Genomic DNA, 18387 nt, shown 5'->3' on the forward strand with positions numbered 1-18387 from the left:
TCAAGATTGCTTTGACTACTCAGGGTCTTTTGTGAATTTAATTTCTTATCCTGAAATAGTGATGTGACAATTCTTCTAAGAAACATGGGATTCACTGCTTCCCAGAAGTCAGCTACATGACATTGTGTCCAGTTGGTGAGTCATGGTTTTCTTTCTTTCTCACTCATAAGAGGGCAGTATCTAAGATCTTGATCTTTGATGGGTTTTTGACAGGTTTCCACATCTCATGGCTTCAGGATGTTTTGGAAGTTCTACTATACTGGTAGTACACTTCTTATGAACAGCAGTGGAATTGCCTCAGGATAAAGAAAATAATTTTTCCCAAGAAGGACTGGTAAATACTGGTATTTTTCAAAATGGTGGGACTCAATGCGTTTAGCTTTGTTTGTTAGGGTTATTTAGGGATACCTTATATGAAGACATGGGAATGGATTAGATATCTATTCTTTTATGCTATCCAGGATTTAAAAAAATATATATGGGAGTAATTTTTAAAAATGAACTGTAGTTTCATACTGGAATACACAACATTAGGCACATCTGTTTTCTCTGAGATCATTCTCCTTCAGTGGAGACCCCAATGCTGTGCATGTACCATGTGACTTCACTCCCCTGGCCGTCAAAGAGTAGAGGTTGTGGGCTCTTGAACCATACAGGGTGAAGAAAAATTGGAATTTGGATTCAAAAGTATTAGACTTGACCTCGTGAGCTGGAAAGACACATAAACATGGGAGATGAGGCTCACATTTTGGTTTGACCATCTTCTGCCATGAGTACAGTAAACGTCATCAAGATGGAGAGAAGAGAGAAGCTGAATTTAAGAGGAGCAGAGAAGAGCTAATATGTGGCTTCAGGGAGAGAGAAGGAGACTTGAGTCTTGGTACCAGTATAGTTCCTGTTTTCAGTCTTTTTGATACCAGCTGCTTTTCTTGCCCTAAGAGTATTTTAGATATTCCAATATCCTTGTAATACACCTCCTCCCCTTTTCTGGCTCAAGCTACTTTGAGTGGATTTCTGCCCTCGCTGATTTAAAACGTTACTGTGCACATCAATTATAGAGCTGTCTTCACGGTAGTTGGATGGTCTTGGAACTATTCCCAGAGCTGTGGTTAGTGGTATCTGAAGCAGCTAAAGGCGTTCTTTATAAGGGACACATCCTGAGTATAGGCTAATGGCTGGGTCTAATGCACTTTGACAACTTGCTGCCACCACATTGCATTTTTTTCCAAATAGAAATCATAAAGAATTTTAGTGTAAATTGAACTCAGTGCTAAATAGGTTTATTGACACTTAAAGAAACCAGACAGGACTAGGAGAAAACATTTCAGAATGACATCATTAAAAACCATTAGAACCCATATTTTTCTGCGTAGAATATTCTGATGGCTAAACCCACCGCAGCGTTTTTTTTTAGTTCTCCACTGTTCCTCCACAGAAGGAAATGTTCAGAATCCAGAGTATATCAATATTGAAGCATTTTCCTATGTGTAAAATCTGGCTTGGCTCTGATAAAAAGAAAAGAAGAAACCAATATCAATGCCTTTTCAAGGACCTGTTTTTTTAGGGGATAGAGGCAAGGAATGTCACACAGTTTTCAAACTAGCTCTGCAGTAATTTCAAGATTTAGCTAGCTAGCTATCAAGATTAAATCAATCAATTCAGAGATTTGGAAAGTTGCTGTTATGTTAGATCCCCGTGTGAACTCTTTGTTTTTATGTAAATTATTCTTTGAATGCCCAGAATTAGTGATTGTTTGAGCTATAAAAAGCCAATAGAGTCTATTGGTGTTCTCCTTTCATTTAGTGGTTCATGCATTTCTTTGAATATGTCTTGAGTTTACTCTAGATTCACCCTTGAAAGGAAATATTTCAGGGTGGTTAAAAGCACAGAGTCCAGAGCTCAAATGCTTAGGATTGACCCAGGCAAGGGGTTTGTGACCTCTCTCTGTCCCTGTTTCCTCATCAGAAAGTGAGAATAACAATAAAACCTATCACATAAGATTGCGGTCAGGAGCAAATGAGTTAACACACTTAAAGCACATAGAATAGCGCGTGGCACAAAGCAAGCGCTACAGAAGTGTTAACCTTGATTACCGTCTCTCGAGCAATTGGTGTCCTCTGTGGACACGCCCAGAAAATAGTCTGACAATCCCACCAGCATTAACTTGGAGTGCACAGTAGAGAGGCTACTCACCTTGAATCTCTTCAGCCATGTATGTTGGTATCCCCTTACACATGGCAATGATGGATTTTCCAAACTGGTCCAGGTTGTTGACTTTGTCAGGGTTGACTGTGTATATCAGGCTCTTGGGAGATGGTTTCCCTAGTCCTTTACCCTGAAGCTGAGTGTGCACAAGACAGGTGGAAAGGAGGAGAGAGAAGGAGTGCTAAGCCCAGTGGTTTGTTGGGTTGGGGGTTAGGTTCAAGGTCAACAAGGGGGGTATTGCTTGGCTATAACTCTTCCATAATCAGAATGAAGAAGGACCAATTCCAGCCCTGTATATCTCAGAATTTTGTAGTGTCCCAAGGAATTTCGCTGGTTTGAAACCCCAGCTTTTCGTATAAACAGAAGTCTGAGGGTAAATTTATTCTGAAGGTTGAACCTCATTTGGTCATCTTATATTTCTTGGATTGATTTATATGATAATCAGTTTCTGAGAATGCAGTTTTCTCTACACTGTCAGTAAAGTTACCCACTTATCAGTTATAGGGATAGAAACTCAGGCTGACATTTTAAAGAATGATAGATCCCCTCTCCCCACCTACCCCAAGTAGGGTTGCCAGATAAAATACAGGACACCCAGTTAAATTTTAATTTCAGATAAATAACAGATCACTTGTAAGTATAAGTATGTCCCAAATATTGCATAGGACATACTTATGCTAAAAATTACCCATTGTTTATTTGAAATTCAAACTTAACTGGGTATCCTCTATTTTTATTTGCTACATCAAATAACCCTAACCAACTCTTTTTTTTTTTTTTTTTTTTTTTTTTGCGGTACGCGGGCCTCTCACTGCTGTGGCTTCTCCCGTTGCGAAGCACAGGCTGCGGACGCGCAGGCTCAGTGGCCATGGCTCACGGACCCAGCCGCTCCGCGGCATGTGGGATCATCCCAAACCGGGGCACGAACCCGCGTCCCCTGCATCGGCAGGCGGACTCGCAACCACTGCGCCACCAGGGAAGCCTCCTAACCAAGTCTTGCAGAAAAAAGTCCTTGAAGTACTGAGGGCTCCCACTGGTGTGAGCAGAGCTTTGCTCCGCTAACAGTAAAGGTGAGGTGTTTTGATCGGCTTCTGTGGAGGCAATTGTGAGCCACAGCATTTGACTGTGGTGGCAGCTCTCTCTCCTCAGGCAATTACCAATTCCTCTTTTCCTTTTTTTGCTCCACAGAACAACATACTGTGATCAAGAGGGAACAGCTATGACCTTCTCATTATTTGTTGGAAATCATAAGACTTCCCTGAGTAAAAATAAAAAGACTTTTATTTTTACCTTCTTTTCCTTGACCAGTGTATCAAGGGCTTGAAAAGAGGGCATGACTGCCTTGTTCATTTTGTGCACAATGCATGACTTCTTCTTAAAGAGCCTGGTTACAGCAAAGCCCTATTACAGAAGATGGTAGATGGTAAGGAGTTATGTTCTCCAAGGTGCTTTTCTCATCAGAAATTAGTTTCACCAGCAGAGGGAAATGGAACTCTGAGATCACGATGAACTGGGATAAAAGTGCTGGATCTGACCCTGTTTTGCAATCATATTTATTGCTAACATTTGTAAGGATAGACCACAAACTCTTTGAGGGAGAGACTGAGTGTTGAACTTGCTTCAGGTTCTAGCCTGGGAAGAGTCCCTCGACATATGTCTGTTCTGCTGAAATAAAATTTAAAATACTGTCATATTTTAATCTCCTTTGATCTTCACAACATTTCAAGGAGGCAGGTAAGACAGGAATTCGTTTTCTATTTGACCAGATGATAAAACTGAAACTATAAGGAGTTGGCTTTTCTAAAGTACAAAGTTTGTTAAATATAGAGCTGGTAATTGCAGAGCTGGGTGTTCTAACAAGAAACAACTGGGTTTTTTTTTTGTTTTGTTTTGTTTTTGTTTTTACTCTCTTACTAATTAATATTGTCATTTACATTTCCTTTGGTCTTTTTGAGTTACAGATGAAATGTCAATTTCTGTCTTTTTAGAAGGAAATTGACAATAGAGTGAGATAGATTGTGCTTTGGCAGCAGTAATATTATGAAGGTCTTTTGTCTTTACTGAGGGTTTCTGCAGGTAAAGCAAAAGATGTCATATTTGTCTTATAGCCTCACAGCATAGTGGATCCTAATTACTATTCACACTGGTATGAATTTTAACTTACTGTGAGAAACTTATTAACAGCAATTATATCTAGGGAGTGAAACTGGGTGAGCAAAATAAGCATTTTTCCTTATAACTCTGTGCTTATGTGCAGTTAGAATTTACATCATTTAAAAATTTTTTATGGTTAGCAGGCAATTTTTGCTGTCGTTAAAAAAGAAATGCCATTTTGCAAAGAACAGAAATTGCATGTGGGCTACCTACATATTCATAGTCCCAGACGGAATTCCACGAGTCCCATCCGTTGTTATTGTCAACATTGGCCACGTTATGTTCGTTGTTGACGCTCACTGACTGCTGCCCACCTCCACCACTGTTGTTGTCGTTGACATTGATATTCTGTAATTTACAAGAAATTGACATTGATTTAATACCACATTTCTTTGCAAATGCATTTTGGTAACACACTTTAAAAAATGAGACTTACATAGTTAGCAAGGGCAGGAGTCAGAGAGATGCCAACAAGTCCAGCAAAGACAATCTGAAATCACAAATAACATTGGTCTACTGTTAAATGGCAAAACGATGGTCTACTGTTAAATGGCAAAACGATGGCCTCGTCTTCTTTCTTTATCTAAGCTTATAAAAATACTTACTAACTTTACCACTCTATTGAGTGGTCTGTCTTTTCTTCTTTGGTCTTCTATGTTTTTAACCATAGGAAGTTTTAATGATAATGTTGAATTGTAGGTTAATTATAAGTAATTATGTTGATTGGTTTAGAATTTTTAATGTAGGTCTTATGAAATACCGATGAAGTGTCAGTATATTGAAAAATACAGTTGAAACTGAATAGCATATATGGTATGAAAATGGTTTTAAGTTCTGAGAACCACATCTGAAAATGATTTAATTTAATTTTCCTATTTATTGCCCTGAATGTTTCTTCTCTTCCTAGACCCCCTAATAGCAGTAGTCTTTTTATTTAAAAATTGTTTTCAAGTAATGGATTAGTAAGCAGATTGGATATGAATGATGAGAAGCCAAGGATGGGGTGTCTGGCTGTCAAATGTGCTTAGCAGAAGGGAAGTCAATCACTGTCCCAGGACACCTGATGTAGTCATGTGTCATTGAGTACACAACGCTTGTTCTCAGAACACAGAGCTTTATGCAGGGTGCGTGATTCTGGGCGCTTATCTTCATTCCCTTTGCCTGGAACAAAATGGTTTGAGAACTGCACTCGTAATTCAAGGTAATTTAAAAAATTGGTTTGATGTTTCCCCTGATAGTTTAAGAAGGAGATTAAAAAAAATTCAGAGGTGGAAGAAATTTTAGAGATCGATTAGTACAACATAATCCTTTCACAGATGAGGAAACTGAACTTCAGAAGTTGAGTGACTTGGCCAAAGGTGTACCTTTTGCTCAAGGCTGAACCAGAAGAGAAACCAGATATGACCTGTGTCTGGAGCTCTTTTTTTTTTTTTTTTTTTAACCTTCCTATTAGTAGAAATTATTTCTAGGGATTTCCCTGGTGGTCCAGTGGTTAAGACTTCGCCTTCCAATGCAGGGGGTGAGGGTTTGATCCCTGGTTGGGGAGCTAAGATCCCACATGTCTCGTGGCCAAAAAACCAAAACATAAAAATAGAACTTATTTCTAGAAAATTATTTCACACTTGCAACTCCATTATGAAGCAGAGTCTGCTGTAATATATTTTAATGTTTAGTATGTCAAAACATGAAAATATTTACCTGACTCTAGCGCTTCTGCATCCTGTTATGAGACACACAGCACCACTAGTTACTTTGGCAGAATTTTGTGGTCCATTTGCTACACTCTTCAGCCTTTTACATGGAAACACAAGTGAGATGTTGCACTAGCTTCATGCTTCAAGTGTTTTCATGAATAAATGGCTACAGACAGGGTCCAAGGTAGAACTTTCTTAGAGATCCATTTCACAGGGGAGAATGTGACAGTAAGTCTCTTGCCAATTTGTTTTGATAATAAGCTTTTTATCTTGCCTGAACATACTCAGAAGTTTTGGTCAAAAAGGGAATTGAAGAAGGTATGAAAAGTCAGACATTTTCTAGGGTTAGAGACTGCTTGCTCTGTGCCCAGACCTGAATCAGGAGATCTGGAAGGTAATTTTTTTAAACATAGCATAGTGTAAGATGCTCAGGCATCTGACCAATCCCAGTATAACTATCCTTCTCTATAGAGATGCTTATAAATGCCATGATTCCATGAAAAGAAAAGAGATGATGATGATGATGATGATTTTTACAAAATTTTGCATTAAAGTGATATTGTCATAAGAAGCAGACCCCCTTAGCTCAGAATATTAACAGTCTCCAGTTATAAGGGAATAAATTCAAAAGGAAATATCTACTCACTGTGAACTTCATCGTGACTTCACCAAAGCAATGAAGCCAGGCGTGGACTCAGAAGAAAAGTCTTCTCATATTTATACTTGACCAACTTACTCAAGCTAGGTGTGAACAGGTGGGGTCCAAGACTTATCTTTCTCCATTTTCCATATCTGTGCTACGTTCTGGTGTGCCAGGAAGCCTTTTGGAATATCCGTCTGGTTAGCAAGGTATTTTGACATGGAGTTGATCTGACTCACTGTTTGTTGAAGTTGAAGATATCAAAACAAAACTCAGTATGATTTATGATAACTTCTGTGCCAACTGAAGCTGTGGGTGTGGGTATCTTATATATTGATATTACTCAGATTCAGAAAAAGAATCATCCTTAAAATCAAACAAGGCAAGAAACTGTGGGCATTGTAGATAGCAGCTCCTGTAAGAATGTGGATGGTTTCCTCTTCGTACCTTTAACCAAGCCACTGTGTTGCCTTTGCTTAGGCTAAACATGTTCTATTAGCTACTCCCACAAAACCTATAACCTTCTCTGCAATCCTGAGCTCTTTGGATGACAGGACCATACATCTAGTTAGAAAATCTGGGGCTCTCTTTGGTCTTTTTTCTAACCATCCAGTTAGTTACTAAACCTTGTCATTTCATCTCAGTCAGAATCGATGCTCGACTCTGGCTTTGCCCACAGCTTCATTCACCTGGACTTTTACCGCAGTTGTGTAACTGATCATTCTGGTCATCAGTCTCTCATATTCCAGTGCATTTCCCCCACATTTTCCCTAAGGTTGTCTTTTAAAAATACATGTATAAATAAACTGACTCCACCACGCTTAGCAACTTTCACTGGCAGCCTACAAGATAAACTTCAAGCTCACTGGAATGGCACAGAGGGTCCTTTATAATAAGGTTTCCTAAGTCTCCCCAGGTGTATCTGTTGCTCTATAAACCTATATTCCAGCTACACCACAGTTCCACGTTGGTGGGAATATTCAGGGTGGTTCATGCCTCTATGCCTTCGCACATGTAGTTCCTTCACCCTGGAGTGCCAACCCCTTGCCTTTCTCTAATTGGTAATTGCTATTTATTTTTCAAGGCCCAACTCACATGCCACGGCCTCCATCATGTCTTTCCCATATCCAAGGGGGAAACTTTTTTCTTTTTTTTTCCTGGAGCTATAAAAGGAATCCCTGTCCTCTTATTTGTTTCTAGATAATTTAATTTTCAGAAATGATGTTAAAATAATTTTTTAAAATGTTTTCAGCAGAAGCAGAGAGTAGATTTTATCACTTGGGCAAACAAGTAAATGCTCAAAACAATCTTGGAGGTGAATTAAAGTTTCAATTTTTTTCCTGCTCTCTCTTACAAATGGAAGCTAGTAAATAAGATTGCTGAGGAGAAAAACTGTCTCATGAATCACTGATCTATAAATTTCCCCTTTGGAAACCTTCCTGAGCCCATGATTATCCGTATATGCATGGATTGGAATCACAGCACTGGGTCACATGGTTGTAAAGCTTGATTAACTACCCACATCACTTTCAGAATGTTAGCATGAGTGGATTAGTGTAGCTGTGGTAAGATTTTGTTTATGTTTTTAATGTGTCCACTAATCTCTTCCGAACTTGCTCTTTAGCTGCAAAAGATCACTAAGCCTGGGATGGAGGGCAGCCATCTGTGAAGAGGTTTCCTTTCTTTCTTTCTTTTTTTTTTTAACATCTTTGTTGGAGTATAATTGCTTTACAATGTTGTGTTAGTTTCTGCTGTATAACAAACTGATTCAGCTATACATATACATATATCCCCATATCTTCTCCCTCTTGCATCTCCCTCCCTCCCACCCTATCCCACCCCTCTAGGTGGTCACAAACCACCTAGCTGATGTCCCTGTGCTATGCAGCTGCTTCCCACTAGCTATCGATTTTACATTTGATAGTGTATATATGTCCATGCCTCTCTCTCACTTCGTCCCAGCTTACCCTTCCCCCTCCCCATGTCTTTATGTCCACTCTCTACATCTGCATGTTTATTCCTGTCCTGCCCCTAGGTTCTTCAGAACCATTTTTTTTAGATTCCATATATATGTGTTAGCATATGGTATTTGTTTTTCTCTTTCTGACTTACTTCACTCTGTATGACAGACTCTAGGTCCATCCACCTCACTACAAATAACTCAATTTTGTTTCTTTTTATGGCTGAGTAATATTCCATTGTATATATGTGCCGCATCTTCTTTATCCATTCATCTGTTGATGGACACTTAGGTTGCTTCCATCTCCTGGCTATTGTAAATAGAGCTGCAATGAACATTGTGGTACATGACTCTTTTTGAATTATGGTTTTCTCAGGGTATATGCCCAGTAGTGGGATTGCTGGGTCATATGGTAGTTCTATTTTTAGTTTTTTAAGGAACCTCCATACTGTTCTCCATAGTGGCTGTATCAATTTACATTCCCACCAGCAGTGCATGAAGGTTCCCTTTTCTCCACACCCTCTCCAGCATTTGTTGTTTGTAGATTTTTTGATGATGGCCATTCTGACTGGTGTGAGATGATATCTCATTGTAGCTTTGATTTGCATTTCTCTAATGATTAATGATGTTGAGCATTCTTTCATGTGTTTGTTGGCAATCTGTATATCTTCTTTGGAGAAATGTCTATTTAGGTCTTCTGCCCATTTTTGGATTGCGTTGTTTGTTTTTTTGATATTGAGCTGCATGAGCTGCTTGTATATTTTGGAGATTAATCCTTTGTCAGTTGCTTCATTTGCAAATATTTCCTCCCATTCTGAGGGTTGTCTTTTCATCTTGTTTATGATTTCTTTTGCTGTGCAAAAGCTTTTAAGTTTCATTAGGTCCCATTTGTTTATTTTTGTTTTTATTTCCACTTCTCTAGGAGGTGGGTCAAAAAGGATCTTGCTGTGATTTATGTCATAGAATGTTCTGCCTATGTTTTCCTCTAAGAGTTTTATAGTATCTGGCCTTACATTTAGGTCTTTAATCCATTTTGAGTTTATTTTTGTGTATGGTGTTAAGGAGTGTTCTAATTTCATTCTTTTACATGTAGCTGTCCAGTTTTCCCAGCACCACTTATTGAAGAGGCTGTCCTTTCTCCAATGTACATTCCTGCCTCCTTTATCAAAGATAAGGTGACCATATGTGTGTGGGTTTATCTCTGGGCTTTGTGAAGAGGCTTTCATCTGCTTTAGGAATTGTCACGTCACTTCAAAGTCAGAGTGGACAGCGTGGTGCCTTTACACTCAGCCATGGGTGGTCACTTTGGTCCATGGTGCAGTGCCTAGGATACTTTTTGTGTGTCATATCTTACTTACCAAGGAGTTGAGGTTGACATATTTTCCAGTGGGCCTATGGAGTGCTGTTCTGGAAGATGCTCCATGACAAGTAAATAGATAGATAGATAGATAGATAGATAGATAGATAGATAGATAGAGTTCAGGGTTCAATAATCTCCCTCTTAGAGAGAGACAACTCACATTCACATATCAAATGTGCCCAGGAATCTGTTGAGAAGAAATCTATATCATGTTGTTTCATCCAGATTCTTCTAAACTTAACTGACCATAGAACCTGGTTTTTCTTTTTTCTTTTATTGATTTATTTTTCCTAACACCTATTAACATTCCTGTGGGGCAACTTCCTTAGGGAGAAAACAATTGTGCTGCCTCTGAGGATAAATCTTGGATTTTAAAAAAATTCCTCCTTTATATAATATTGCTATTTCAACAGCTTCAAAAATCAGAAGAACCTCTTCCTCTGTACTTTGTATGGTATGTATGAAAATGTGTATACGTGTGTATGGCGGTGTCAACCCTGACCTCAACCCTAGTCTCATCCAAGGTCAAAAGTCTTAAGGAAGCATGAGCAAGTCTCTTGCTCCCTCCCACCCTGAGAGCTATGTTTTATACATTTCCTGTCCTCCCTTGAGAGAAACACAGGACCTGTTGATGTGTTTTTGTCACCTCCATAGAACCTAGAATATACTGGCACATATATGATGCTCCCTAGACCTATTTTAAAATTAGAATTGCATAAAGTAGATGCTCAAGCCAGAAGATAAAAAATGCAAAATATTTATTCACTTCTAATGTTTAGAGCCAGCTAGAGAGGTGCTGCCCTACGTTGGCTATGGTGACGCACCAAGGGAGTCCCAGGAGGTGGTGGTCCCAGTGCCCAGGGTTAGTGTGGGGCACATCAGCCCCTGAGTAAATAAAGCCTGCTCTGCCCACAGATTTCGAAGCCAGGCCATGCCAAGAACCAGGCCCTATTTTATCTCACAGTGCACACAGCCAGGACCTCACCTCACCCCACACCCTGTATGGGTGAGAGCCCTCTTTGTTCATTTGCTTTGTTCAGTTGCTTCATTTCACTCTATAATTTCTTTGCTGGAATATGGAAGCCCCTTCATGCAGAGATTCTGTCTCAGTCTCTCTGCCTCTGTTGTCTTGCTGAGCACCAGTTTGTGATGGTCCCAAGTCAGGTGGTTCATTGTGAGATCTGGACACACTTTGTCACCTGGTGGTGGGGAGTCGGGGTGGAGAACTTCTGTCCTATCCCATAGTCTCAGTTTACTAGTCTGCAGCTAAGACTCTAGTTGCTGTCCCTGTGGCTACAGCTTTCAGAGCTTGTGGCAGTGGGGTACTCCTATCATATCTTCCATATGTATTTGTGACCAGGAATGACACATCTGAAAAAATAGCAATAATTACATGTAGAATAACAGTTTAATAATTATTGCTAGAAAGCTTCTAATTCCAGAAAATCCATGCTTATTACATAGTTGTTTTTTTGTATAAGAGAGAAATTCTTTTCAAATTACAGCAACGTGGAAGGAGCTCTTTCTTATGACATCACAAAGCCTTCTCTTTTTGTTATTTCCTTCAGGACGATGGCTTTCCAAAATATATATAACCCTGCCTTTCTGTTGCTGCTTGTATGTCTGTCCAATTGCATCTGCTGAACCTTCTGGATCCCCTCAGAGGCAACCAGAGATATATTATACCTCTGATCGGTTGTTAACCTTGAGTGTTTGTTAGAGCGCTGTAAACAGAGTTTGGAAGCATCTTGCTAAAAGAATGTCTGCTGAGTGATGACATCATTTCTATAAAACACATGAAAGTAGAGATAAAGAGAATATTGACTAAGAAGTTCATTTTTCATCACTATGAAGAATAATCGAACCTGGTTAAGTACTTTCATTCTGAAAAGGAATTGGAGAAAATATGCCCACGTGAGGAATAGAAATCACAAAATGAGAGTAACATGTTACTTTATAATTATCTTAGAGCTAATAACACTTTCCTTGTTCATTGTTCATATTGAGGCAATTTAGAGAAAGTGGTGTGAAAGCTATGCAGATGCTGTGGTCCTTCAGCCATAGCAATCAGGCCTGGAAAGGACTGAACTGAACACTGGAAGATGAAAATCAGATTCTAAGCGGTGAGGACCAAAGTGCTACAGCTGTGAAGGCCACACCTGGAGGCCAGGTCTTGTGAGGACCCCGTGGTCCCCACGTTGAACTATCCCCATGGCTTCCCTGGCAGAAGAGGCCAGAGTAAAAGACTTGCCCTAAGACTGAACAATGAAGCATGGTTTTGTGAATCACTGAGTTTTCTGCAGAGTGACTGATCCGAACTGGTTTGCTTTTCTGCATCCCAGATAGAAAATATACGCAGGTGTGTAATCTGTTCACGTCTGGAAGAACACATCCTCAGAGGAAAATGTTGGATCCTCAGAGGTACTTCAGGGAATTTTGAGCTCCATGTTTATTCAATTATATACTCTTCCTACCCACATCTGCAGTCTCCAATTCCTGGAAATGCTTAATAAAACATATCCATTCGGACTTATTCTGGAGTGTAATTTTTCTTCAGAGGTCCCACTGCATTTACATAAGGAACCAACTCCCCTCATCCAGGCCAGGGAAATTTTTTCATTTGCTGTGCTGGCCTACAATTCTTTACTCATTTTCTCATATTGAAAAGTAATCAATTAACAGAAATTAACCATGTTCCAGCTAATGTAGTAAGCACAAGTGCTACAGAAGATTCAAAGATATAAAACAACAAGGACTAATACTCCAAGATCCTGAAATCTGTCTGAGGGCAGGGCTGGCTTTTTGGGCATGTGACCAACGTAGTTACCCAGGACTCATACTCAGAAGACAGCCCCATACTTAAGACTTTAAAGTTGCCAACTTGAAATTCTTATTAGTTATATTTCTGAATTTGTGTTTTGTAAGTAAAGTCCAATGGGACAATGCAGCATGCCCTGGGGGCTTGGAGCTGTGGCTCATGTGTGGTCCCACCTCCTGCTTCTCCCCACCTCCTTGGGTGTGCTTTCCACAACCCACTCCTCTACCTCCACTGTGGGGTCTGGGTGCAGATGCAGGAAAGATCAAGGTCAGACACGTACACCTGGATGCTGAGTCACAGTGGGGGGCTCTGTGTGCCTTTGAGGATTTGCAATTATCTTGCAAGTATCCCCATGAGCAAGGGAGTGTGATATTAAATAGCAAATCAAAAACACCATCGTTTGTTGAGAGAAAGAGAGAAACTATGGAAGAAAGGAAAAAGCTTTTTTTCTGTTTTTTGAACAAGGGGTCCCATATTTTCATTTTGCACTGGGCTTCACAGATTAAGTAGCTGTCTCTGATAGGAGACAAGACATGCACATAACATGGATATATCAAAGTAAGGTAAGAGGAACGTTCTGGGAGGCTTTCCAACTTGTCCAAGGTCACATAGCAGTTAAAAATGGAATAATGTTTTCATGTAATCCAGGAGCTTGCACTCTTTTATGACTTGAAACTTCTCCAGATGAGCAGTAGAGACAAAACATTCAGAGGAGTGTGAGCTCTTTAAACTGGAGTAGTTATGGAGGTTTCATGCAGAAAATGGACCTTTGGTTGAGACCTGTGGGACACGCCGTATAGACACCTAGGGATGAAGCATCAGCCTAGGGGAGCAGCAGAGCCAGGTGGTGTGAACTGTAGGGGGGCGTTCAGTGAGGACCACCTTATAATGTTCTTAGTACTCTCAGATTCACCTTTATGGTTATGAAAGATCCCATTTAATCACAATTAGATAAAGAAAAGTTGAGTCAGAACTATTCCACTTATCAAGAACCGACAATTTGCTACACACTAACTAAGCTCGAACTATTGTAGGGATTTAATCTTCACCAATAGCCACAAGACACTTCTCTTCCTCCCTGGCCTCTGAGCTCCGGTATGCCAATCTCATACTTCCCTGCATGTGTGAACGCTCTTGACTCTTTCCCACACCGATATGTTCCAATATCCTTGAGCTCCTCCCAGTAAAATAATATTTTAGTTGGTGACCATGGGTGTTTCTCTAAAAAAGCAATCACTCATTTTTTTTTGACACACCTTTAAATTTGATCTCTTCATGAAGGCACATATTCAGGGAGTTATTTAAACAGGTATGCATATTTTAGAAATGCAGATACTATTTATTGTGTAGAATTTCATGTCTCACTCTAAAATAGATTGAATGTGTGTGTAGATGACGTGGGATGGATGCCTTGGGTCTTGGATGTGTACTAGGCTCTTAGTCTGCTGCGACAGAACTCATATTCCGTGTGTCTAGCATAGTTCTTGCCATATGAGTAGGGCTAAGTCAAGGATGATTTCAACCTAAATTCATGTACAAAAAAGATTCTCCTAATTTTGGCCACTTTCCTCAAATCTAGAAAAAGCCAAACAATTTCCTCTCTCTTCTTGGATGGGAGGCAAAAAAAAAAAAAAGAATTTAAACTAAAAAATAATTCTCCTTGGGCCTGTAATAGTCTCAGTGGAATTCAACTTTCCTTATCTCTAGCAAGCTTCTTCCCTCTCCCTTTCAGCAAATGTTCAAAATAGTTTGCCAACCTATTCAAGTCCTCAACATCACTCCTACCCTGCCTACTGTACCAGGAATATAAACAGTATCAGGCTTCATTTTTTTATTTTTATAAATTTATTTATTTATTTATTCTTGGCTGTGCTGGGTGGGATCTTCCCCAACCAGGGCTAGAACCCATGTCCCCTGCATTGGCAGGCAGATTCTTAACCACTGTGCTACCAGGGAAGTCCTGGTATCAGGCTTCTTGAACTGACATGCCTTCATCTACTGATCACTATCTTCACCATTCTTCATTCTTTCTCATTTTGGAGAAATGTGCCCTTAACAGTTTCCAAGAACAATATCTCCACCTCCAATGCCCACCTTCCTCCATCAGATAGCTGTGCTTTTTCTCAACCTTTAATATCTTCCTGTTGGTTTGCTACTTCTTTTTTGGTTTGTATGGGCAAATCTCCCCAGTACTAAAAAAACAAGCCAAGAATAAACATGAAAACCTTCCCTTAACTCTACCTTCCTCATAAACAGAGACTTTATAACTTCCCTTCCCTTTACATCTCTTAAAAGGATCATGTCATTTTTCCAAGTCCACATCCTCACCTCCCAGTCCTAGCTCAACCCATTGAAATTTGGCTTCAAGTCTGAAGGGTAACTGGTAGTGCCGGGATTCAAAGTGAACCAGGCAAGGAGCGTAACCCTGAAATCTCTGATATGCTGGTATCTCTTCAGTACTCATGATTTGACTTCTCTTTACTTTTTGACGATGATAGTCTCTTCTTTTCTTGAAATTCTCTCCTAGCTTAATTTCTGTGACACCCCTTTCACCCATTTCTACTTCAACTGCTCCTTCTACCACCTGAACAATTGCTTGCCTCTCTTCTTCCAACTGTCCCTTCAGGGTTGCCGTTGGATTCTACGCTTGATCCTTTTCTCTCATTACCTGTCTCATTCTTGCTGGAAGACCTCCTCTATTCTGAACACTTGAGCCGCCCCGACATGTTGGAAAAACAGATCAAACCTTACCAAGCTTCAGACTTGACTTTACAACTGTATATATTATTAGCGGTCCTCAACCATTTTGGCACCAGGGACTGGTTTCGCGGAAGACAATTTTTCCACGGACTGGGGGGTGGGGTGGGGGAGGATGGTTTTGGGTTGATTCAAGCTCATGACATTTATTGTGCACTTTATTTCTATTATTATTACATTGTAATATATAATGAAATAATTATACAACTCACCATAATGCAGAATCAGTGGGAGCTCCGAGCTTGTATTCAGTTGCCACTCACTGATAGGGTATTTTTGGTTTTTTTTTGCGGTACACGGGCCTCTCACTGTTGTGGCCTCTCCCTTTGCGCAGCACAGGCTCCGGACGCGCAGGCCCAGTGGCCATGGCTCACGGGCCCAGCCGCTCCGCAGCATTTCTATAACTTCTGTTTAGTTTAGTGGCATTTCTAACAGCCAATCAGGATATCCTCAATTCTGATTTCTCACCCCCTTCCTCCTCCGCTATAGGTCACCAGAGCCTATAAATTCTACCTTTTCAATATTTCATTTAAGAAATAATAAAAACCTTTTTTCCTGATCATAAAAGTAAATTATAGTAAACATGGAAATTATTAAAGAAAATATTGACACATATTTACTCTGCAGAAATAATCACTGTTACTTTTTAGGTTATTTCCTTTTAATTTCTTTTGAGACTTCTTTGATCCATGCATTATGTAGAAGTGTTATTTTGTCTTCAAGTGCATTGGGATTTTCCAGTTGTCTTTCTGCTATTGATTTCTAACTTAATTTCATTGTGGTCTGAGAACATACTTTGTACGATATCTGTTCTTTTAAACTGTTAAGGTGTGTTTTATGGCCCAGAATGTGGTCTACCTTGTTTTTTTGTTTTTTTAAAGAAGATGTTGTTGGTAGGAGTTTATTGATTTATTTATTTATTTTTGCTGTGTTGGGTCTTCGTTTCTGTGCGAGGGCTTTCTCTAGTTGTGGCAAGCGGGGGCCACTCTTCATCGCGGTGCGCGGGCCTCTCACTATCGTGGCCTCTCTTGTTGCAGAGCACAGGCTCCAGACGCGCAGGCTCAGTAGTTGTGGCTCACGGGCCTAGCTGCTCCACGACATGTGGGATCCTCCCAGACCAGGGCTCGACCCCATGTCCCCTGCATTAGCAGGCAGATTCTCAACCACTGCACCACCAGGGAAGCCCTGGTCCACCTTGTTGAATGTTCCATATGACCTTGAGAAGAATGTGTATTTTGCTGTTGATGAAAGAAGTAATGTGCCAATTAGATCAAGTCAACTGATGCTGTTGTTCAGTTCAGCACCAGTATGCTTACTGATTTTATGCCAGTTTGATCTACCAATTACTCAAAGTTTCCAGCTAGAATAATGTTTCTCTATTTCTCATTGTAGTTGTATGTTTTTAACCTCATGTATTTTGATGCTCTTGTTAGGTGCATGGGTGTTAAGTATTGTTATATATTCCCAAAGAACTGACTGCTTTATCATGATGTTATGCCCCTCTTTTTTTTTTTTTTTTGTGGTACACGGGCTATGAGAAATAAATATGCTGCTGTGGCCTCTCCCGTTGCGGAGCACAGGCTCCAGACGCGCAGGCTCAGCAGCCATGGCTCACGGGCCCAGCTGCTCCGCGGCATGTGGGATCTTCCCTGACCGGGGCACGAACCTGTGTCCCCTGCATCGGCAGGCGGACTCCCAACCACTGCTCCACCAGGGAAGCCCTATGCCCCTCTTTATCCCTCATACATTTTTGTGGTTCTGAAGTCTGCTTTATCTAAAATTAATATAGGTACTCTAACTTTTAAAAATTAGTGTTAGATAGTTAACTTTCTTTACCCCTTTACTTTAACCTACTTTTACATATAATCAGTGTCTGTGTATTTAAAGTGAGTTTCTTGAATATAACATATAGTTGGGTCTTGTTTTTCTGATCCACTCTGACAATCTCTTTTTTACTTGGTATATTTAGATCATTCATACTTAAAGTAATTATTGATATAGTTGGATTAATATTTAACATGTTTAACTATTTTGTATTCGTTACATTTGTTTATTTTTTCTTTCCTTCTTTTTTGCCTTGTTTTTTTGACAGGTTTTTTAAAGAGAAGTTTTAAGTTAGCATCAAAATTGAGTGGAATGTGCAGATATCCTACATTCCTTGCCCTCACATGCATAGCCGCCCTCATCAAATGAACACCAGAATGTACCTTTGTTAACAGTTGAGGAACCTACACTGGCACATCATTACCACCCCAAAATCAATAGTTTATCATTATATTTGAACAGTTATCTATTAAATCAATTAAGAATAAGAAAAAAAGATTTTATTTTACCTTCATTTATTCCTTGTCTGATTGTCTTAGGCATTCAGGATGCTATAACAAAATGACACAGACTTAGTGGTTTATAAACAATACATATTTATTTCTCATAGTTCGAGTGGCTGGGAAGTCCAACAGATCCATAATCTGGCGAGAGCTCATTTCCTCTCTGATGGCCATTTTCTTACTGAGAGGCTTTTCAACTTGTCCATGGTCACATGGCAGTTAAAAAATGGAATAATGTTTTCATGTAATCCAGGAGCCTGTACTGTTTCTTTTATGCTTTGCAGCTTCTCCAAATGAGCAGTAGAGACAAAACATTCAGAGGAGTGTGAGCTCTTTAAGCTGGAGTAATTATGGAGGTTGTGTGCAGAAGATGGACCTTTTTTCACCTTATGCTCACTAAAAGAAATAAATAGTTTCTTATTAAATAATTGGTTTGCAATTTCTTAATAACTAACAAGATTGAATGTGTCTT

At 39.8% G+C, this 18387-nt stretch overlaps 1 protein-coding gene across 1 annotated transcript; it reads right to left on the reverse strand.

The window, feature by feature from the left end:
• Positions 1-1410: 1410 nt before the first annotated feature.
• GKN1 (gastrokine 1) lies at positions 1411-6711 on the reverse strand (the record flags this gene model as incomplete). Its single annotated transcript, XM_079940769.1, has 6 exons — positions 1411-1505; positions 2194-2341; positions 3496-3606; positions 4573-4707; positions 4796-4849; positions 6700-6711. 6 exons carry the CDS (start codon positions 6709-6711, stop codon positions 1411-1413), a joined length of 555 nt encoding a protein of 184 aa, XP_079796895.1.
• Between the last annotated feature and the right edge of the window lie 11676 nt (positions 6712-18387).

Source organism: Stenella coeruleoalba, assembly GCF_951394435.1.
Source record: "Stenella coeruleoalba genome assembly, chromosome: 13".
NCBI lineage: Eukaryota > Metazoa > Chordata > Mammalia > Artiodactyla > Delphinidae > Stenella > Stenella coeruleoalba.